Raw genomic sequence first — 24,825 nt, 5'->3', positions numbered from 1 at the left:
CTGTTTTGTTGATGGGCACCCCTTTCTCCAACTACTTTTTAGGGTTGCTCATGCCTCAAGATGACTGCTAGCATTAGTTCTCTCTTCTCTCTTCTAACATGCAGGTTGAGAAAGTGCATTCATTTCCATGGCTCTGGCCATCAGTGATACGCTAACATACCCATCTCCAGCAAAGTTCTGACAGTCTGACACGTCCATTTTGATTCAGCCTTCAAACTAAACCTTTTTTCATTTTCACACTTGTAATGCTTAAAACTGACAGTCTCATCCTACCCCTGGGTTTCATCCATGGAATCAAGTTTTATTGTTGAACTCTAGTAAGTCTTCCAGAAACAAATAGTTCACATAATGTTTAAACAGTTGGCAGTTTTAGAAAACAAAAGAATTCCCAATTCCTTTTATGAAACTAGCAAAACCTGACAAAACTAGCCCAATATCAGTTGAATATAATATGAAAAATAAACATATTCTGATTATGACTACAACTGTAAAATTCTAAGTTAAGTATTAACAATTTGAATGTTGCATTATGTTAAATTTATGGTTTATTTAGGAGTGCAATTAAAAAAAATGATCATGTAAATAGATGTTCATTAGTCATTTGATAAAATTTAAATTTCATTAAATTACAGATAATCCTCTTATAGCTATTTGTTCATTGGACAGGTAAATTAACCTTTTTGGACCTTTGTTTAACTATAAAAATGGGTCTATACTACTTTAAACTTTTGATTTTAAAAAAAATCGTGTTTCTCTTTTAATAATATTTTTATCTTTGAAATTAAACATTTAACATCTGTTTTTCCTACCAAACTGAAATCACCTCAAAGACATGCAGTGCTGTCCACAATGTGTAACTTAACATGTGTGAGTGTGCATGGCCAATTATAGAATTTGTGAAACCCATTGCAAAGTGAAAATAAGAGTCCCTTTACCTAAAAATAAAGAATTTCAATATGGTGACAGCAGAGCATCAAATGAAGCACAAGCCCTTGTGCAACTACACAGATCACATATCCATAATGTTGGCTGTGTGTCTGTGTGTGTGTTTGAAATATGTTGAATATTATTACTGGAAAGTTAAATAAAAAGAACTTCATACTACCCTTAGATAGAATGATTGATAGAATTCAGATCACAGACTGTAAAAAGTAGTCATATGAGGTTGAGTAAAAATAGTTCAGATATTAATTCAGATCACAGACTGTAAAAAGTAGTCGTATTAGGTTGAGTAAAAATAGTTCAGATAATAATCAAGAAAATATTTTCTGGTTAACAATAATTGACTATTCTGACTGAAAATTGTACAACATTAAAAGACATTGGTTAATGTTCAATAATTTTCTCTTTAAATTGATATCATATAATTTTATTTGTACTTCTTCTATTACGTTATATTCATCATTCAGAGAATGTTGTCTTCCCTTTTAACATTTATTTACTATTATTCGTAAAATATATCTACTATTTTGTCCCCCTTAAAGGCTTTTCTGCTCAGTTCATTGAGTCTATGAGCAAACATAATAGTAACCAACCACTCCATTTCTTTAATCATAAAACAATAACATTTTAAACATTTAGAAAATATTTTATCCTTGTCCATCTATCTTATAAAAAATAATATTCACTTTATCAAAATGTCAAAAGCTATTTGAAGACTTCATTTTGGATTTTTTTTCTAAATGATATCTCATAGACAGAAAAGTCATTACTTGATGTTGTTAGAATGTGCCCATTTCATATAACCATAACAAGTCCCAAAGCTTTATGAATATTCTCCTCAGAGAGATTCTTTATAATTGGGGGCAGAATCCAGTGTAACATTTACGTTGCCTCTCCTGCAGCTCTGAATAATTTCCCCTCATTCTTCCCCAAAGTTCAGGTATGCACAACCCTTATTCTGCCCGGATTTATGGTGATTGTGATAAAAAGAAAGGATTTCCTTTTGAGCAAGTTATTGATAGGTACTCTTTTATTTTGTTCCTGGAAAGTTCAAAAAAAAAAAAAAAAAGTTGGGGGGAGGGTACAGGCTATGAACAGTTACATACCTCAATGCTGCTGTCAGGGATTTTAAATAAATAAATGAATCCCCAAGCTAGGCATGTTTCATTATAGAACTCATTTTTAAAAGTCACTTCACTGTGGTGTCTGTCCCCCTCCCCAACTCCCACTCTAGGTTCCAGAAAAATGGAAATATATGGCTTTTCTCACTCCATTCTGTCTCCTGTTTCCATTTGCTTCCCCCTTCTCTTTCTCTTTTTTCTGTTTTCTTCTTCCATGCACTTTCTCTTTCACACATATTCACTTATGCATTCCCACTCACCTGTTCTCTCTTACTCTGTCACTCGCAGTACTTACTGAATGCCAGCCACGGACTAGAGACCATACTAAGTGGATGCGGGGCTGGAAGAGAAAGGCCAGTGTGGCTGGAGGATAGTGATGTGATGCCAGGAAACATCATTGAGGGCAGCAGGGCCCAGATCACCAGGGCCCCGGGGGCCTGGTACTCAGTGGAAAATCATCAGAGGGCGGGACACAAAGTGGAATCAGATATCCTGCTGCTCTGAGAAGAATGAAGGGGTTGCGGGTAAAAATGAAAGCCAGAAGATCCCTTAGACCACCTTTATTGTTACCTTAGGGTTTATTTTGAAGGTGAAGCAGACAGGACTTGTCTATGGATTGGATGTGGGAAGCAAGACGAAAAGAGGAATCAGAGATCTAAAATTCAGGCTTGAGTAACTCTGTTCTCACCAGTTTGTTGTCATCCTCTTTTTCTTTCTCCTTCCCTCCTCTTTTCCTCTTCCTTGTTCACACTATAACAGAATGTGACATACTCCTTACCAGCCCCAAGTTCATTCCTCTTCAAGTTTCAATTTAGAAGTCACAAACTCCAGAAACTTTCCTGAAGTCCCCACACCGAGGCAAAGGCACACACGTGCTGTCGTCTCCCTCCCAGCATCAATGTGCACATTATTACTTTATTCACAGGAGTTCTAAGCAGGAGTTTCTACAGCCCAAACGCAGCAAATCTGTGTCTAAGCTCAGTTAGCTAAGTGAACTTTGGCAAGTTACTTAAGGAAGTCTCAGTCCCCACATCTATAAAGTGCAGATAAGTAAATGGTCTATCTCACACAAAGTTTTGCATGAGATGATATACACAAAATGCTTAGCACAATACTGGCGGAAAGCAAATGCTAGATAAATGGTCGTTATTATTATCACTGTTGTTACTAGTTTACATTATCCACCTTCATCCAAGCGGTGATTCTGCAGAACAGCAGAAATCAAAGTAATGTAGCAAATAAGCTACATATTTCAGACCCAGGAAAAAATTAACATCTCAGTGGCACATATTCAAGATGGATAGTTTGATATATTAGCCAATTCAGATAAATGTGCACGTGCAAGTCGTAGTTATTAAATATTATTGCCAGTTTCCACATCCTCCATTTAATTTAAGGTTTGATCTTCCAAATATAACACTTACCAGATAAGGCGGACCCATGGGATTATTTTTCCTTGAGGTCTCACCTGAGCAGGTGCATGTACAGAAGACAGAGCGGAAAGAGACTGATTAGAGAGGTTGGAGTGGTAGAGGGCGTGACCCTCTTAATCATTCTTCACTTCCTTTTTTTTACAAGACGACTTGGCATCGTCCACCACATCCGCAGCAACGCCTCTTTGGTGTCGTCCTCTTCCAATAACCTAGCTTGCGTCCTGCACACTTGTGGCTTTCGTGCACATAGTAACAACTCATGGTTCTAGCTCCCAGTCGCCAAGCATTGCCAAAGCTTGTAGAGGTCATCTGGAAAGACTTTTACCCAGAATCATTTTGATTCAGGCCAGCTGGTTTCTCCTGCGGTGATCTGGAAATTCGCGCCCTCCTCTGATTCTCCTCCAGGTGCGGGGGAAGCAGGTGCTCAGGAGAGAGGGGATAATGAAGGTTCCCTGCTGATGATCCCAAAGATTGAACCTGCAGACCAAGCGCAAAGTAGAAACTGAAAGTACGCTGCAGGCGGGTCCTACGGAAGTTATGGAAAAGGCAAAGCGCGGAGCCAGGCCGTGGTGAGTGACGCCCCCACTGGGATGGATGAAATAGCAGGCGCGGCGTGGGTAAGAGGAACCAGCTGCAGAGATCACCCTGCCCAGCACAAACTCACAGGCTCGGCAACTCCGCGGAAGACCAGGGTTCTGGGAGTGACTATGGGCGGTGAAAGCTTGCTCCCGCTCCAGTTGCGGTCATCATGACTACTCCTGCCTCCCGCAGACCATGTTCCATGGTAAGCGCTCTTCTCCCTTGCGCACAAGTTCGCGCGCCCGGCGCGCCGGGGCAGTCTGGGACGCGCTGGGGGCCCCTGTACCAAGGCACGTCCGGGAATAGCCCAGCCTTGCACTTTGGACCTGCGGAAAGCACTGGCTCTCCCATGGGCAGCTGCCAGCCGCGCCTGAGTATCCTGGCCCATAGCCTCTTGAACCTGAAGCTGCTGCTGCCCCTAGCAGCATTCCCAACGCCTGCTTTCTGTCCCGAGACGGAACGCTCCAGCCTCCGCGCCGCTCAGTGGTGGCAGCCCATAGCCGGTCTCAGAGGCAGCCAATGGCTCTGTTCATCTGTCCGCCCTTCGCGTGCTTCTGGCCGCCCCAAGTTACTCACGCAGGCGGCCAGGGTTCGGCGAGTAGCTGCGCTTTTGCAGCTCAGAACTCCCTACAGAAGTGAAAGCGAAGCTCCCACGGGACGCGCTTTTAAACCCTAGGGGAACAGGTCTCCGGAAAACCCCGTTTTTCCCCCTAAGGCTGGGAGTTTCCAACAAGGGTTGTACCTTGCGCCTATTGCTGGGAAACCAGTCCTGAGGCTGGCGCTGAGAAAGGTCAGCTTCTAATATTTTTTTCCTACAGGCGCTTCTTGATGGAGGCGGGATTAAACAGGCATGACTCTAACTTCTAGACCAGTGATAAGACCTAATATGTCTTATTTGTGCAGATTACGGATTTAGAATGGAAAGGGGCGGAATTCAGGAGGGTTGGATTCAGATGGCAGTCATATATGGCTAATGTAAAAAGCCAAAAAAAAAAAAAAAAAAAAAAAAAAAACAACTTACTGGAATAAAAAAAGAGGAAAAGAATTTAAAAAGGGAAAAGATCTGCTTAGAAAAATTGGAATGCTTTACAGTAAGTACTTCCTCAAGCAAGAGGACAGCTGGGGGGAGGGTGCTGGAATAGGAAACTGACCTCTTTCTTTTGATGGCTACTCCGTTAGATCAAGACTCCTTTCCACTCTCGTGGGTAAAGAATCAATAATTGACATAACCAAGGAATACCAAAACAAAGTACTCAGTAACAAAACAAAGATAGGGAGAATGGGAACTATATCCAACATAATTATGGAATAATTGTAAGAAGTGTCCTCTCGGAGCTTAATATAAAACTAATAATTGAGCTCAACGCTATTTTCCTTGCAATGTTCATAGTCCTGCAGTTTCTTCTTTCTGGACCAACCTTGGTTCTAATCCTTGCAACATCTCTGATTTAAGGTAGAAAGGTAAACTGAGAAAAGGAAGCTAGTGTGTGCATTTTTCAGAAAGAGCCTTTACTTTCTGAAGTACAGCTATATGAATCATGGGCTGTAAGTTTTCATTAGCAGACAAAATATTAGAATTCCAATAATAATGATTATAATGCATGGCTTCCTGAAGTTTCAAGAGATTTCACTAGAAGCTTGTTCCATGAAGAGTGCACATAAGGTTACTCTTTATTCTTTTTTCTTTGCCATTTCTTTTGAGAGTTGAAGTAGTTGAGGACCTACTATGTGGAACTCCAACCGTCTTATCTGGTTTGGGCAATTTCATCATATTTTAGGACCAAAAAGTTGAATAGCAATAAAAATAGACTATACTCGGGAGGCTGAGACAGGCGGATTGCTTGAACCTGGAGGTCAAGGCTGCCATGAGCCATGATCTTACCACTATACTCCAGCCTAGGCAACAGAGTGATGCCCTATCTCAAAAAATAATAATAGAGAACTAATATTAGAAACCCTGAGCAGGTATAAAGGAGAATTACAAGCTGCACCAAATCAGTGTTTGAATATTTTTTTTTAAATGGAAAAGGTCATTTCATAGAACAAATTTACGTGTCATGTTCACACTCATGTTTGCGACTTTTTTTTTTTTTTTTTGGTTTTAACCCTGACACATAACCTACTGTAATAAGAAGAAATATTTAGTGTCTTTTTCTGAAATAGGAGCACATGATGCGGTTTCACAGTTTGGCCAGGAAATACCTTAGTGAGGTTTGTGCAGAGGAAGATGGATTTTTCTGCATTCCCCTTGACTACATATATATGGTTATTTTTTATGGAAGCAGTGTTGTTTAGTGCCTAAAAGCTGAGGTTCTAGACTCTTCAACCTGATAAACTTGGATTTGAATCCCATGTCTATATTATATTTAGGAATTTTCTGGCCAAGCATGGTGGCTCAAGCCTATAATCTCAGCACTTGGGGAGGCCGAGGCAGGTGGATCACCTTAGGTCAGGTGTTTGAGACTAGCCTGGCCAACATGGTGAAACACTGTCTCTACTAAAAATATAAAATAATTAGCTGGGCGTGGTGGTGGGCACCTGTAATCCCAGCACTTTGGGAGGCCAAGGCAGGTGGATCATGAGGTCCAGAGTTCAAGAACAGCCTGGTCAAGATGGTGAAACCCCATCTCTACTAAAAATACAAAAAAAATTAGCCCAGCGTGGTGTCACATGCCTGTAATCCCAGCCACTTGGGAGGCTGAGGCAGCAGAATCACTTGAACCAGGGAGGCGGAGGTTGCAGTGAGCTGAGATCGTGCTACTGCACTCCAGCCAGGCAACAGAGCTAGACTCCTTCAAAAAAAAAAAAAAAATAGCTGGGCATTGTGGTAGGTGCCTATAATCCCAGCTACTCAGGGAGGCTGAGGCAAGAGAATTGCTTGAACCTTAGAGGCTGAGGTTGCAGTGAGCTGAGATCACACCACTGCATTCCAGCCTGGGTGTCAGAGTGAGACTCCATCTCAAAAAAGAATAAAAGCACAGAAAAAAAAAAAAAGAAAGAAATTTTCCTATATAACTGTCTTCGTGCCCCAGAGTCTGCATCTATAATTGTGAATAACTTGTAGTACTTAACTACTTCCTCATGATGTGGTTATGGAATTAAATTATTAGTGAAAATGGGTCTATGCAATGGACATTCAGTAAACACTGGTTTTAAAGACTGATAAAGATGGAGTTGATGGATGAAAACTACTTATCTTCACTTTGACTCCTATAACTTAAGTAGCTGAGTATTGAATGTATTATTTGGCTTACATTAAAAATCAACAAGAATTTTTAGATAGACCTCATTCTGGTTTAACCAAATTCTCTACTGAAAACAAATTTCCAGTTTCAATCCCTTCAGGAGATATAAGGGCAATCCCACGAGCCCATGCTTGCCTTGCATTACTCCTCATTGTTTATCTTTTCTGTAACCTAATGAAAAGTTAAGGATGTTGGGGAGTGGGTGTGACAACAATGTCAAAAGCACTCTCAAACTGGCCAATCTTAATATGTTACTCCCTATGTGATATAGGAGAAAGGTCTTCAATTACGGACCAAACTACCAAGCTACACATCATTAATGAGAGAGCTGGGAATCTATGAGATTTGGGTCCAAGGCCCTGGGTATGTTTGCAGCATTGTCCCTGAGGCAATTTCATATCTAAAGGGTTTCTGCATTTGGATAGCCAGGTAGATTCTTAGAATAAGGTATCTGCAAGATGAAAAAGATCATTTACTCTAAAGTTTTCATTTTGGAAATAGGTAAGTGAAGCATAAGAGATGCTCTGTCACTTACACAGTCACACAAACCATTGTCATAACAAGACAAAAGTCTCAAGTGTCTATATTCCAAAACCTCTGTGCTTTGCATTGTCATAGACTGTCTGGGGCTAATTATCCAACGACAGCAATGGCAACATAAAACACCCTCCACAGGCAAGGCAAATTATGTTTTAAAATTGAGAAAGCACATGTAATACACAAAAAGACTGAATTTTACACCAAACTTTCACTGGGAAAAAAAATGGAGAAAATGCCATCCAGTGAATAAATAGATTGATGTGAATTTGGGGAGCAAGCACTTAACTACTGAAAATTGGAGTGAAAAAGACAGCTAGTGCTCATAGAAAGTAAAATAACTGCATGTATTAAAACAAAAGGTGGACCTTTGAAATAACATTTATGATAATGGTAAAAGTATCTCTTTCACTCTCGCATTTAATTATTTTATTATATTCTCCTTTAAGCTCATTTCAAGTTATATGTTATGTAATTTTTTCCTGTCATCTATTCTTCCCAAAGTATACCTTTTGGACACCTGTAAGATGACAGAAAAAATAAAAAGTATGATTCCATACAATCCATACAAATCTGATTACAAGGTCAGAATCTGGTAAATAACTAGCAGTTGATCATCCAAATGTTCATCAACAGAGGACTGAATAAAGAAAATGTGGTATGGCTGGGTGTGGTGGCTTATGCTTGTAACTCTGACACTTGGAGGCTGAGGTGGGAGGATTGCTTGAGCCCAGGAGTTCAAGACCAGCCCGCGCAAAACAGTGAGACCCTTCCTCTAAAAACAAATTTAAAAAAAATAGCTGGGCATGGTGGTGCACAACTGTATTCCTAGCTACTCAGGATGCTGAGGTAGGAGGGTCACTTGAGCCCAAGAGTTTGAGGCTTCAGTGAGCTATTATCATGCCACTGTACTCCAGCCTGGGCAGCAGAGTGAGACCCTGTCTCAAAAAGAGAGGGGGAAAAAAAAAGAAAATGTGGTATATGTATACCATGGAATACTACTCAGCCATAACAAAGAGTTAAATCATGTCTTTTGCAGCAAAATGGATGAAACTGGAGGCCATTATCTAAGTGAATTGACTCAGAAAGTCAAATACTGCATGTTCTTACTAATAACTGGGAGCTAAACAGTGGTACAGATGGATATACAGAGTGGAATAATACGCATTGGAAACTCTGAAAGGTGGGAGAGTAGGAGGGGCAAAAGGATTGAAAAATTACCCATTGGTTCAATGTTAACTATTCAAGTGGTAGGTACACTAAAAGCCCAGACTTCACCACTGTACAGTATATTAAATATGTATTATTAGTAATATACTCTGGTACCCCTTAAATCTATGAGTGTACACTTGTTTAATTACCAGTTTTTTTATTAGCAATTGATCAATGAGGATCTTTAGGATGAAGGAACAGTAGTAGAAGAGAGAGACAAAACTTCATTCAGAGGACAAACGTAATTACATGTTATCAATAGATTACAGCCATTTCTAACCAAATCCTGGTAAAGCAACAAATGCAGGTTAGCATCCAGACCTGGAATCTACTATGTATGTGTTACAGAAAGACTAACTTGTAGGACTTTTTTGATATTTATAAATTACACACACACACACACATATACAGAGAGAGAGAGAGAAAGAGAGAGATTTTATTTATGAAATTGCTGGCACATGGTAGGTACTAATTAAAGGTAACTAGTATCATCATCATTACTTGTCTCCTAAGTTAATTCATGCTCATCATGCATATAGGCACTTAGTGTCAGAGTTATGAATAGATTTGATGTTGTCACAAATGCAAATGAGAAGTTAGATTTATGTTTGTTTTCATAACTGCTACTCAGACAATTTTCTCTATTTGTACCAATATGGGTCACTTGATTTATTTGGGAGTGCTATTGATTTTTTATATGACAGATCATGATATAATAGATGCCAATATTACTGGAAACCTTACAATATCCTTAACAGTCTTCAGGCTGTTGTCACAATATTAGTTCATTGGGATTTAAGGAGTATTGTTTGTACTCTTAATCAGAGAAGGCACACAAGTGAAATGTCTTGTATTCAAGTACAATTAAAGTTCATTTGAGAAATTCACAGAAAATATATTGTCAACATACCTCAGAATTTACAAAAAGATACAAACAAGACACTATATCAGGTTTATTAAGAAATAGATTCCTGAATGACCAGATTTTAATGTTTGTGGGAATCACTGGCTTTCCATCTTTCTGCCTGAAATAATAACATTTATTTTTTCAGTCCTTTTGATTAGACAATTGCTCCTAATTGGGAAGAGTTATTAAAAACAGAAATCATTGGTTACCAGGATATGAATTTATTGACTGAGTTTTTCTAACACGGCAAGGAGCTGGACAGCACTGTGTTTGAAAAGAATCTTAGTCTCTGGCCACTCAGAGACAGAGATAGTGAAAGAATAGGAGAGGAGTTCCAAAATACAAACATAACCTTTGTAAGAGTTTTGGGAATGTAAACCCTTCAGGGTTCATTATTAAAAAGAAAGAGTACATTTATAGTACAATCCCAGGGAGATTAAACTCCCATAGTGCTGCCTCCAAGAAGCAAATAGACATACAGACTACAATCAAGTTTTACAAAAATATACAATTACTTTCAGTACATCATAAAATTCGAACAATAACTCTTCAAGCTATAGTGCACCTCTGTACCTGTAGATTCCTTTCCTTACAGGGTTGTTTAACATAAATCCAAATTGAATAACATCTTGGAGTGTTTTTCAAAAGCAGTCTCTGATTTCATCACACTTGCTTTGCACTTTTCTAATGAGTAATTGCAAAATAAAAAAGTGAAAGGACGCTACACTCCAAAATGCTGTTCCACTTTGGTTGTTACATAAGTTCAACTTTTGGGGCTCTTCCTGTATTATCTCTAAACTGAGATGTATTTTTTAAAGTATTAGAAATAAGTGGTCCCATCCATGAAACCCCACAATCAAATGCAATATGATATAACAGTTAGCACATTCTTATTTACTGTTGAATTTAGTTTCTTTTAGGTATATCTTTGGACTTCCTCCCCTGATCCTTGTTCTGTTGCCAGTAGCATCATCTGATTGTGATATTGAAGGTAAAGACGGCAAACAATATGAGAGTGTTCTAATGATCAGCATCGATCAATTATTGGTATGTGTCTATTTTGTTTTCCTCACCTTTTCATGCATTGGGAAAATATGAACTATTTTGGTATGCAGTTTTATAATCAAGTATTCATCTTTGTTGACAAGAAAGTGAAATAACTACAGAATAAAATTCAATGAGCTACTAACCATATATTTTTATAGTTGACATAAGTATGTAGCTTAAAAATAATTCTTTCCTAGACTCTAAGATTCTCACAACTACTCATTTCAGTCCTATTTCCCTTCACTACTAAATTTCTCCTAAGCATAATTCAGTATCACTGCCTGCATTTACTCACCTCCCATTTACCATGTTAGTCCCTGTAGAAGCATTACATTAAGAGAGGGAAAATAACAGAGTAAATATTTAAGACTTATGGTGAATAGATGCATATTTTATCTGAATGTGTGTATGTATATGCATAGTTATTTATATGTGTATATTTTATATCTATGTGTTATCTATAATTTGCTGAGTTAAATGTTCTACTCATTGTGGGTAAAGCTTTTCTAATTAATAGATTTTATACCTTAGAGCCATTTTAGGTTTCTAGAAAATTTGAGCAGAAAGTAGAAAATTCTCATATACTCTGTCTTTCTCTGCACTGTTTCCCTTATCATCTGACATCAGTATGGTACATTTATTACAATTGATGAGCCAGCACTGACACATTATTATTGAAGTACATAGTTAACATAAGGGTTCATTCTTTATGTTTTACACATTTTTGGGTTTTGAGAAATGTATAACATCACGTATCCATGATTATATATCATGCAAATCATAAGGTATTATACAAATCCCCAAACCACTGACTCATCCTTCCCTTTCTTCCCCTGAACTCCTAGTAACCACTGATTTGTTTATTTCTCTATAGTTTTCCCTTCTTTAGAATGTCATACAGTTGGAATCATGCAGTCTGTATGTAGCCTCTTTAGACTGGATTCTTTCACTTAGAAATGTGAATCACAGCTTCCCCTATTTTTTTTTTTTTTTTTTTGCACCGTCATAGTTCATTTTTTCTTATTGCTGGATAACAGTCTATTTAAATGCATATACCACAATTAGTTTATTTCTTCAATGATTGAAAAATTTGTCTCAGTTGCTTCCAATATTTAGAAATTATGAATAAAGCTTCTATAAACATGTACATGCAGGATTTTGTGTGGACATAAGTTTTCAATTCAAGTAAATAGCTACAAGTATGACTGCTGGATCATATGGTAAGACTGTGTTTAGCTTTGTACAAAACTGCCAAACTTTCTTCCAAAGTGGCTGTACCATTTTGCATTCTTACCAAAAATGAATGAGATCCTAAAGCCTTCCATCCTTGCCAGCCTTTGGTATTATCAATGTTTCAGATTTTGACCATACTTTAATAGGTTTGTAGTCATACCTCAGTGTTGTTTTAATTTTCCATTACATAATGACATATGATGTTAACCATCTTTTCAGATACTTATTGCCATTTGTGTATCTGCTTTGCTGCAGTATCTGAACTCACATCTTAATGTACATCTTAACAATATTGAGTCTTTTTATCCATTATCATGAACTATCTCTTTTTAAAATTTTTTTTCATCATTTAATTATATTATCTAGACATAGAACCAATGAGTATTAATTTGGCAACATTTCTAAATAATTATATGTGTGTAAAACTCTACAAAAGAAGAGGTGATAGATGTGATTGAAAATACAAACTTTCATCAGAGCTTTGTGCTTTGCATCATATAAATACTGTAAATATTTTGTTAGACTTATACCTAAGTATTTCATATTTTAGTGCTATTGTAAATGGTGTGTTTCTGATTTCAAATTTTAGTTGTTTATTGCTGGCATATAGGAAAGCAATTGATTCTTGTACATTAACCTGTGTCCTGCAACTTACTATAATCACTTGTTTGTTCTAGAAGTCTGTTGTTGATTATTAGGAATTTTCTACATAGACAGCCATGTTATCTGCAAGAGTTAATTTTTTCTAAGGTTTCGGAACTGTGTCAACACAATATGATTGATGTCTTGTTTTAACAGATAATCTGTCTTCTTTCAATCAGATTGAAACTCCAAATAGCAAAGGAAAACTCTTTCAAATGTTCATTAAGATGGGAGAAATTGTCTAATCTGTCCCCTCTTTTACTCTACTGTCTCTTCCACATACTCATACCAAAGTGCCATGATGCCTTGAGGAATTTAGTGTTATACCTCTTGTAGGAATGTGAGAACTTCAAAGAAATATTATACTACACTGTAAATTGTAATCCAGAGGTCCCTGATTTTGCCCATTGACAAGGAAAAAAAAAATAGTGCACAGTAAATGCTAATTGCTCCATTTATATTTCTTGCTAATTTGGACATTGCATTAGATGATGCTACTAGATTAATCTTTTGAGTCAAGATAATATTTCTCGTATAATTTTAATTTTATTGGACAGAAAACTAGTGCTAGTTCAATGTTTATAAATAACTATATGTGTGTAAAACTGCAAAAGAAGATGCTATTAAAAATTCAATAAAAGGAGAGTTTTACCCAACAGAGTCATGATACATTTTTTTTTGATGGGGGAATATAGAGGAGCTTATCAACACACAAAACAAGAACAAGTATATCAGCAGCAACAATGGTACTATTTTGAACAAACAAAACATAGCTATTCTTCTTAAGGAGGTTAATTCACAAGGCATAGAAGAGAACACAGCTAATCAGCCCAACTGAGTAGTTCCACAGTAACTTTAAGAATATTTTCTGTACATAGAAGGTGATAAATTTGAGGGAAGGAGAAAGAAAGTCTCAATGAATTATTAATATCAACATGACTAGTAGAACAGATTTAGTTACTCATTCACTCAGCGTGTATTAGATGCTTTGCAAACATTACAGTATTTATGTCTTGGAGAGACCATAATACTAATAGCTATGAAGTGTTTATAATGTTCTCAGTGCTTTCCATTTGTTAACTAATTTAATCCTTAGAACACTCCTTGAGAAAGGCACTCTTACTACCTCCGTTTCACAACAGAAGAATCTGAGGCCCAGGGTTATCCAGTTTGTAAGTGACCAAGCCAGTATCTTTGTCTATGCTCTCTACTGCACTCTCCTACCTCCCAATGACAATCTCTGTGATAGTTTATTCATTCAGCTAACATTTGTTTAGGACCTGATATGTACAAATTACTATGGAAAACCCATTTGTGTGGGTGATGTTGGATTTGGGTATGGGTACAATGATGGACCAAGTACAGACCCTTCTTTTAAGAAGCTTGCATTTTGGTGGGGGTTAAGGGTTGGTGGTAAATATACAAGTTACAATTTTAAGAGTGGGAAGAGTGACTACCTGACTGTTACATGTTAGCTTATCGTCTAACAAACAGACTGGTTGTAAACCAAGCTCAGAAATGAAAAGATGTAAATGGTGTTCTAGAAGTAGTAAAGTAGCCATTTTAGCCTGTGTAGAGACAACATGTTGTGGGAAATTGAGCTGATCTCCAATATTTTTAGATAGTATACCCCTTCAGTACAATTTGATGAGCCTGTACTTCCAATATACATTTAGCATTGATTTGTAGATATTTACATGTTGTAGTACTTCCATATACATTAGTAATACTACACATACAATGACAATTTATAAAGAATGAGATAAAAACAAAACATAGATAGAACCTCTCACATGTCTGTCCAGTGGCCATGGAGTAGAGTCGCAGAAGACATTTCTGTCCAGTGGCCATGGAGTAGAGTCGTAGAAGACATTTCTGTCCAGTGGCCATGGAGTAGAGTCATAGAAGACATTTCTGTCCAGTGGCCATGGAGTAGAGTCGTAGAAGTAAGAAAACAGAAATAATGCTGACTGTAATAGTAGAGTCCAAATCGGACCCAGGGTAAGGATGAGACTCATTATTTCTACCCACCTCAGAGGGAAAAGGAGGTTCATAATAAACGGTAAAATTCCTCACTCCGTATGTTCTGCCAAATATGGAATGCAGATTCCTAGAATTGGGATGACAAAATTAAACCGAATCATCATTTAAGCATCTTGATACAATCACCAAATTACTTTTGAGAAAGGATAACTCAGTTTACAGTTCTCACAGCAGTATACGAGATCAATATTCTTGTCAGCTTTTATTTTTATTTTTAAAATTATCTTCCAGTGCAATTATCTTCGGTTTTGATTTGCATTTCTTCAACTGCTAGAAACATTGGATGTTTTTAAGTTTATTCATCATTTATATTTCTTTAATTATTTCTCATTGAGATCAAAATTATTCTTTTAACATATACAATTCAGTGTCTTCAGGCACACCTCATTTTACTGTGTCTCACTTTATTGCACTTTGCAGATATTGTGGGTGTTTGTTTGTTTGTTTTTTACAAAGTGAAGATTTGGCTACCGTATATCAAGTAAGTCTGTTGGCAACATTTTTCCAACAGAATGTGCTCACTTCCTGTCCCTGTGCCACATTTTGGTAATTCTTGTAATATTTCAAACTTTTAAATTATTATATCAGTTATGTGCTCTTTGATTAGTGACCTTTGATTTCACTATTGTAAATGTTTTGGGGGATCATCACTCATACCCATATAAGACAGCAAACTTAATCAGTAAATACTTGTGTGTTCTGACTGCTCCACCAACTGGCCATTCCCCGTCTCTCTCCCTTCCCTTGAACCTCCCTATTCTTTGAGAGACAATAATATTAAAAATGGGTCAATTAATAATCCTACAGTTGCCCCTAAAGTGTTCAAGTGAAAGGAAGAGTCACACATTTATCACTTTAAGCTCAAAGTTAGAAATGATACAGCTTATGAGGAATGTGTGTTCTAAGCTGAGATAGGCTGAAAGCTAGGCCTCTTGCACAAAACAGTTAGCTAAGTGGTGGATGCAAAGGAAAGGTACATATGGTCATACATAGGTATTCTAAAAGCGGGGAGAGTGGAAGGAGATTGAGGGTTAAAAAATTAGCTATTGGATACAATGTTCACTCTTTGAGTGATGGGTTCACTAGAATCCCAAACTCCACCACTACTCAAAATATCCGTGTAACAAACCTGCACATATACCCACTGAATCTATAAACATTTTTTAAAAAAGAAAAGTTATTGAAGAAAATTAAAAGTGCCATTCCAGTGAACAGACCAATGATCAGAAAGCAAAACAGGCCTATTACTGACATGGAGAATGTTTTAGTGGCCTGGATAAAAGATTAAACCACCCACAACATTCTCTTAAGGCAAAACCTAATTCAGAGCAAGTTTCTAACTCTCTTCAATTCTGTGAAGGCTGAGAGAGGTGAGGAAACTGCAGAAGAAAAGTTTGAAGCTAGCAGATGTCGTTTGTTTATTAAACTTAAGGAAAAAAAGCCATCTTCATAACATGCAAGTGTAACATGGAGCAGCAAGTGCTAATGTAGACATTTCAGCAAGTTATCCAGAAGGTCTGGCTAAGATAATTAATAAAAGTCGCTACACTAAACAACAGATTTTTCAATGTAGATGAAATGTCCTTCTGTGGAAAATAGGTGACATCTAGAACTTTCCTAGCTAAAGAAGAGAAGTCAATCCCTGGCTTTGAAGGTTAAGAGGAAAAACTGACTCTTGTTAGGGGCAAATGCAGCTGGTAACTTTAAGTTTTATCAAAGTATTACTACTGCTCATTGACAATGCAAAACTAGTTACCTAAGAGTGCTGATGGATAGTAATGTTTTCATAACTGCTACTATAACATCTATTTTTCAGCCCATGAATCAAAGAATAATTTCAACTTTCAAGTCTTATTAAGAAATACGTTTGGAAAGCTATAGCTGTCAAAGATAAATGGTTCATCTAATGGATCTGGGCAAAGAATTGAAACTTTGTGAATAGTATTAATTATTCTGTAATAGATGCCCTTAAAAACATTTGTGATTCATGAGAGGAGGTCAAAATATCCACATTAAGAGGAGTTTGGAAAAAGTTGATTCCATCCCTCATGGATGACTGAGGGATTCAAGACTTCAGTAGAGAAAGTAAATGCAGATATGGTGGAAATAGCAAGAGAATTAAAATTAGAAGTGGAGCCGGAAGATGTGACTGAAATGCTGAAATCTCAGGATAAAACTGGAATGGATGAGGAGTTGTTTCTCATGATGAGCAAAGAAAGTGGTTTTTTGAAATGAATTTTCTTTGAGTAAAGATATTGTGAACATTGTTGAAATGACAAGAAAAGATTTAGAATATAACATAAAATTAGTTGTTAAAGCAATGGAAAGATTTGAGAGGATTTCCTCTAATTTTGAAAGAAGTTATACTGCGGATAAAATGCTTTCAAACAGGATCACATGCTACAGAGGAATCTTTGTGAAAGAAAGAGTTAATCTATGTGGCACACTTTATTGTTGCCTTATTTTAAAAATTACTACAGCCATCCAACCTTCCGCAACCACCACTCTGATCAGTCAGCATCCACTAATGTTGAAGCAAGACCCTCCACCAGCAAAAAAGTTGACAACACCCTGAAGGCTCAGATGATTGTTAGAATTTTTCAGCAACGAAGTCTTTTTAAATTAAGATATATACATTGTTTTATATATCTTATTTTAGACATAAGGCTATTATACACATTATAGACTACAGTATAGTGCAAACATAACTTTTATGTGCTGGGAAACCAAACAACATTGTGTGACTCACTTTATTGTGATATTTGCTTTATTGCAGTGGAACCAAACCCACAATATCTCTGAGATATGCCTGCCATAAATTGTGCAATCATTATCACTATCTAATTCTAGAATATTTTCATCATTGCCAAAAAAAATATTCTACCCATTAGCAGTAACTATTTCCCATCAGCAGCCTCTGGCAGCCACTACTCTGCTTTCTGTCTCTAGAAATGTGCCTATTCTGGACATTTCATATATGTCTTATCTATAATTCATATGTATGATCTACAGATTTTTGTATTGACTTTGTTTGCCTTGCTTAATGTTTTTAAGATTAATCCATATAACAGGAGTTAGTATTTTATTTGTCTTTATGGCTCAATAAAATTGTGCATGGATATGCCACATTTTGTTTATCCATTCATCAGTTTCTGGCCATTTGCGTTTTCCATTATTTGGCTATGCAACTTTTTATGCAATTCTGTTGGTATGAGCCTAGTAGTCAAATTGTTGGACTGTATGGAACTCTGTTAAAATTTTTGAGGACCTGCAAACTGTTTCTAAAGAGGCTGTACCATTTACATTTCTACCAGTATTTTATGGAAGCTCTGAAAACAAAACTTGTTATCATCTAACTTTTTTATTCTAGCTATCTCTGTGGGTGTGAAGTAGTATCTCATAGTGATACTGATATGTATTTCCTTAATGACTAATGATGTCAAGAGCATCTTTTCATTATTGGCTGTTATTATTAGCCATTTTGTATCTTCTTTTGCAGAAATGTTTATCCAAATCATTCAACCACTTTTAAACTGGGTTGTCTTTTCATTTTTACAGTTGTAAGAGTTCTTTATGTGCTCTGGATCCTAGACCTTTATCAGATATTATAATTTTTCCTCCCATCATTTATACATTTTATTTTCTTGATAGTGTCCTTTTAAGGATATTTTTAATTTTTATGACATTTAAAATTTTTTTCCAGTTCACTTACTCTTGTTGCTCATGTTTTTGTTTTCATACCAAAGAAACTATTGCTTAATCCAGACAACAAAGATTTAAACCTATTTTTTATTCTAAGAGCATTATAGTTTTAGTCTCATATGTTGGTCTTTGATTCATATTGAGTTAATTTATGTATATGGTGTGAGGTAGGGGTCCAACTTCATTCTTTTTCATGTGGCTATCCAGATGTTGCTGCATAATATTGAAAATTCTTTTTTCCCTCACTGAATGTCTTGGCATCCTTGTTGAAAATGAATTGAACTCAAATGTACTGGTTTATTTCTGACTTCTCAGTGATAACCCATTGATATATAATCCCTATGGCAGGACCACAGTCTCAATTACTATTGCTTGGTATTTAGTTTTGAAATCAGTTTTGTCCTTCAATTATGTTTTTATTTTCTTAAAATATTTTATACTGATGAAATTACTGTTATTTATCTTATGGATTACCTACCTTTTCTTGGGATTAGTATGTTAAATATGTTTATAATTTAAATGCAATCTGAAGCTCTCTTGTGATGTCACGTCTCTGTGCAATTACTAAACCATGTGACTCCATATACTAGTAAGTATGGTCCAGTGAGTGTCATGGACAGAAGCAATGACAGACCAGAGAGAAGTGGCAGGGAACTTGAGTATGTTCTCTTTGTTATAGCTCTCAAGATCAGTTTTCATTCTCCCATTAGATTTTGATGATATTCTTATCATTTGGTAAGAGCACAGTATAATATATTAAGTATAACTTTATTTATTTATTTATTTATTTAGGGACAGTCTCATTCCATCACCCAGACTGGAATGCAGTGGTGTGATCTCAGCTTACTGCAATGTCTGCCTCCTAGGTTCAGGTGATTCTTGTGCTTCAGCCTCCCAAGTAGCTGGAATTACAGGCATGTGCCACCACACCCAGATAATTTTTGACCTTTTAGTAGAGATGGGGTTTTGCCATGTTGGTCAGGCTGTTCTTGAACTCCTGACTTGAAGCAATCTGCCTGCCTTAGCCTCCCAAAGTGCTGGGATTACAGACATGAGTCACTGTGCCTGGCTTAAGTGTAACTATAATTGTCCTATCTGTTTAAAACATCTTTTCATTCATAATTTTCTTAATTTTGATATATAACTTTATTTTTATGTAGTGACATCTATATAATAAAATTTCAGAGGGTACAATGTGGGCACCAAGGTGGGAGGGATCAGGAGCTGATGTGAAATTTATACAGAAATAGTTTTCCTATAAAGCCACAAATAAGCAATACTTGGAGAAGAAAGGACTGGTTTTTCCCCCTTGAATAATCTTGGCATCCTCATCAAACATCACTTGACTAGAGATGTATGGGTTTATTTCTGGACTCTCCAATTCCATTTTGTTGATCTATATATCTATCCTGGGTCAGTACCAAACTCTTTCTTTGGATAAGCTTTAAAATCAGGAAGTATGAATCCTTCTATTATGTCTTTTCTTTTTGAGATTGTTTTGGTTATTTCGGGTCCCCTGCAATTGCAAATAAGTTTTAGAATCAGCTTGTCAAATTTCTACAAATAAGTCAGCTGGGATTCTGATAGTGATTTTGTTTCATGCATAAATTAATTTGGGAATATCGTCTTCTTAATAATGTTTAAAAATGCTTGTCATCCATGAACATGGGATTTTTTTTCCATTATTCGTATCTTTTAAAATTTCTTTTAACAATATTTTATAGTTTTCAGAATATAGGTTTTACCCTTCTTTTGTTAAATTTATTCCTAAGTATCTTTTGTCTCTTTAATGCTATTGCAAATGGAATTTTTTTCTTATTTTATTTTTAAATTATCTATGATTTCTAACTCTCCACTCCTTGTATACTTAAGTATGTTTCTTATTTCTCCAAATTAGTCTATATGTATATTAAAGACAGATTTTATGTTTGAGTCATCTTTGTATCTCACAATTAGCCCAGCATCTTAGTTTTTCAAATATTCAATAAATAACTTATGGATTGTTAGTCAACACCATAAATTAATGAGGACCCAGAACTAATTTCAAATAATCTAGGAAGCCTTTTTGAAACATATGTTTCCTCAGAAATTTATGAATCAAATGCCAGGTACTTTTTAATATCAATGTGAACTAGTTTGGGATGTTATACAATATTTTTTATCCATAAAAAGTTATTTTTACCTGAATATAACACACATGATTGAACTATGTAACTCTTAGTCACCAGAGCAGAGGCTGTTTCAAAATATAAAGGCTGTTAGAAATGGCCAAACATTTTTTAGGAATAACTCAGTCTAATTGTAGGCATATATAGGGCTGTCCCTTTGTTTTAAGTTATAAACTTACAAATCTAATGACTAATAGGTTATAATATACTTTTACAACTTTCAAAATTTTTAATTCTGACTGTATACTAGCGACTTTCACAGATTCAACTTCTGTCTTTGCATTGACAGCTCTCCTATAACCTGAGGTTTACATTTCTCCCATGAGCTTTAGGACCGTTTAAATCAAATATCAAGTAGAGATCTCTACCCAGATGTACTATGGCACCTCATGCATAATAGTGAACTAATTACCATCACGGTTAGCCTGTTTCTGCTTCTAAATTCTCTATCTTAGGTAATTTTAGTATTTTCCAAGTCTTTCAATTCTGAAAGCCTGAAATCATCTTTGATAGTCTTCATCTCATCCATCACCAAATTCTGTATTTTAGTATATCATATTAACACCTGTATTCCTTATTTACTCTGTAGAGTTCTACTACCAATCTTAGTTCAAGTAGTTGTCAGATCTCACTGGGACCACTTCTGCAGCCTTCAGTGGGGTCTTCCACTGCCTCCCCTGCACATTTGGCCTCTTTAATGGTGCTTGAGTTATCTGTCTCAATTCAAATCTGGTACCATTTTCCTTCTTTGAAAAAATTTTTAATAAAGTCTTTCTCCCAGAGTACCTATCAGGATTTGGTCTTGCATTTGAATGAATGGTTTGCTAACAGAAGTAGCCAAAGAAGGATCAAATTCTAGTCAAATATTGCTTCAAAAATATGTGTAAATAAATGGACAATGTTTAAATACTTATAATTAAAACAGAAAAGAAAATGTAAATTGATTACAATAAAAATTAGTTTATTAATATCAAGTTATGGTAGAGTAAAATATAAACTTCTTGTTTATATGACTCAGTAGCATGACTAATCAGTTGCAATTTAACAAGAGACATTGCCTTTTAAAAGGCAAGGCTTTTTGTTTTAGGAATAACTTTTTTAGTTATAAAAATTAAAAGATAGAGACTGCCTGAGTAGATTTTAAAAACCCTACTATATGTTGTCTACAAGAAAACTACTTGAAATGTAAAGATACACATAGATTAAAAGTAAAAGGATGGGGAATGATACACGATGTTAACACTAATCAAAATGGGAGTAGCTATATTCATTTCAGTCACAGCCAACTTCAGAGCAAGGTGGACTATCATGGATATAGAGAGGGAGCATTACATAATAATAAAGGGTCAGTTCTTCAAGAAGACATAAGAATCCTTCCTCAATCACAAGCATTCCTACCCACCAATAACAGACTTAAAGAGAGCCAAATCAAGAGTGAAATCCCATTCACAATTGCTACAAAGAGAATAAAATACCTAGGAATACAACTAACAAATGATGTAAAGGACCTCTTCAAGGAGAACTGCAAACCACTACTCAAGGAAATAAGAGAGGACACAAACGGATGGAAAAACATTCCATGCTCATGGTTCAGAAGAATCAGTATTGTGAAAATAGCCATACTGCCCAAAGTAATTTATAGATTCAACTCTATACCCATCAAGCTACCTATGACCCTCTTCACAGAACTGGAAAAAACCACCTTAAACTTCACGTGGAACCAAAAGAGAGCCCGCATACCCAAGACAATTCTAAGCAAAAAGAACAAAGCTGGAGGCATCATGCTACCTGACTTCAAACTGTACTACAAAGCTACAGTAATCAAAACAGCATGGTACTGTACCAAAACAGAGATATAGACCAATGGAACAGAACAGAGGCCTCGGAGGCAACGTTGACCTTTGACAAACCTGACAAAAACAAGCAATGGGGAAAGGATTCCCTGTTTAATAAATGGTGTTGGTAAAACTGGCTAGACATGTGCAGAAAGCAGAAACTGGACCCCTTCCTGACACCTTACACTAAAATTAAACCCAGATGGATTAAAGACTTAAACATAAGACCTAACACCATAAACACCCTGGAAGAAAATCTAGGCAAAGCCATTCAGGATATAGGCATAGGCAAGGACTTCATGAGTAAAACACCAAACGCACTGGCAACAAAAGCCAAAATACACAAATGTGATCTAATTAAACTCCAGAGCTTCTGTACAGCAAAAGAAACAATCATTAGAGTGAACCAGCAACCAACAGAATGGGAAAAAATTTTTGCAATCTACTCATCTGACAAAGGGCTAATATTTAGAATCTACAAAGAACTAAAACAGATATACAAGATAAAAACAAACAACCCCATTCAAAAGTGGGCAAAGGACATGAACAAACATTTTTCAAAAGAAGACATTTATGAGGCCAACAAACATATGAAAAAATGCTCACTATCACTGGTCATCAGAGAAATGCAAATCAAAACCACGTTGAGATACCATCTCATGCCAGTTAGAATAGTGATCATTAAAAAATCTGGAGACAACAGATGCTGGAGAGGATGCGGAGAAATAGAAACACTTTTATACTGTTGGTGGGAGTGTAAATTAGTTCAACCATTGTGGAAGACAGTGTGGTGATTCCTCAAAGACCTAGAAATAGAAATTCCATTTGACCCAGCATCCCATTATTGAGTATATATCCAAAGGGTTATAAATCATTCTATTATAAAGACACATGCACATGTATATTCATTGCAGCACTGTTTACAATAGCAAAGACCTAGAACCAGCCCAAATGCCCATTGATGATAAACTGGACAAAGAAAATGTGGCACATATACACTATGGAATACTATGCAGCCATAAAAAACGATGAGTTCATGTCCTTTGTAGGGACACGGATGAATCTGGAAACTATCATTCTCAGCAAACTGACACAAGAACAGAAAATCAAACACCACATGTTTTCACTTATAGGCGGGTGTTGAACAATGAGAACACATAGACACAGGGAGTGGAGCCTCACACACTTCAGGGGAATAGGGGAGGGACAGCAGAGGGCCAGGAGGTTGGGGAGGGATAACAAGGGGCGAAATGCCAGATATAGGTGATGGGGGGATGGAGGCAGCAAACCACATTGCCACGTAGGCACCTATGCAACAATCCTGCATTTTCTACACATGTACCCCAGAACCTAAAGTGCAATTTTATATATATATATATATATATATATATATATATATATATGAAAGAACCTAGATTTCTTACCTAGTTTAGTGATTTTCTCAGTGTGTTATTACTGCTCAAAGTGAACTGACAATTTTGAGCAAAGAATTAATCATCTGAGAAACAGAGAAGAAACCTTTGTAAATAGTCTCTCTACAAAATAAATGCAACTCTGTGGCAGTTAAAAAAAAAAAAAAAAAAAAAAGAATCCTTGCTCTGTATGTACCTAACAACAGCATCAAACTCTGAAGCAAAAACTGATAAACTGCAAGAAATACACATATCTATTATTATAGTTGGAAACTTCACAGCCTTCTGTCAGTAATTGACAGATTCAGCAAAGAGGAAATCAGTAAGGTTGCAGATGAACTTCAAAGCACCATGAATCAATTGGATCTAATTGACATTTATAAAATACTTCATCAAACAACAGCATAATACACATTTTTCTCAAGCTCATATGGAATATTTCCCAAGATTGAATATGTACTGAACCATAAAATACACCATAACAAATTTTTATAAAGTATAGGTCATGCATAGTATGCTGTCAACCAAAATGTAATTAAAGTAGAAATCAATAAAATAAGAAAAATAGATGGAAAATTCCCAAATATTTGGAGATTAAAAACACATTTTTTATAACATATGGCTCAAACAAAAAGTCTCAAAAGACATTTTAAAATATTTTGAATTAAATGAAAAGAAAATATATATTTGTGTGATACAGTGAGAGCAATGCTTAGGGTTTTAAATGTATAGAAAGAAAAGAAAAAAACGATGTACAATCAATAGTC

The 24,825-nt window shown here is 36.2% G+C and overlaps 1 protein-coding gene across 3 annotated transcripts in view; it reads left to right on the top strand.

Annotated features, from left to right (window-relative positions):
- Positions 1–3,698: 3,698 nt before the first annotated feature.
- The window catches only part of IL7 (interleukin 7), an 80,852-nt gene continuing 59,725 nt past the window's right edge, over positions 3,699–24,825 (top strand). For 2 of the 3 annotated variants that reach the window (XM_012450930.3, XM_012450929.2), the window contains exons 1-2: positions 3,699–4,280; positions 10,887–11,023. In XM_012450930.3, coding sequence (XP_012306353.1) covers positions 4,271–4,280; positions 10,887–11,023 — 147 coding nt within the window. In that variant the 5' untranslated portion in view covers positions 3,699–4,270. Of the gene's footprint in view, positions 4,281–10,886; positions 11,024–24,825 lie in introns of those variants that run through there. The other variant, XM_064384289.1, reaches the window with a different exon arrangement.

The sequence above is a fragment of the Aotus nancymaae genome, unplaced genomic scaffold (assembly GCF_030222135.1).
Source record: "Aotus nancymaae isolate 86718 unplaced genomic scaffold, 86718_ANA_hifiasm-v0.15.2.pri h1tg000036l, whole genome shotgun sequence".
Classification (NCBI taxonomy): domain Eukaryota; kingdom Metazoa; phylum Chordata; class Mammalia; order Primates; family Aotidae; genus Aotus; species Aotus nancymaae.
Note: the sequence above shows the minus strand (reverse complement) of the source record. Positions and strands in the feature narration are given on the sequence as shown.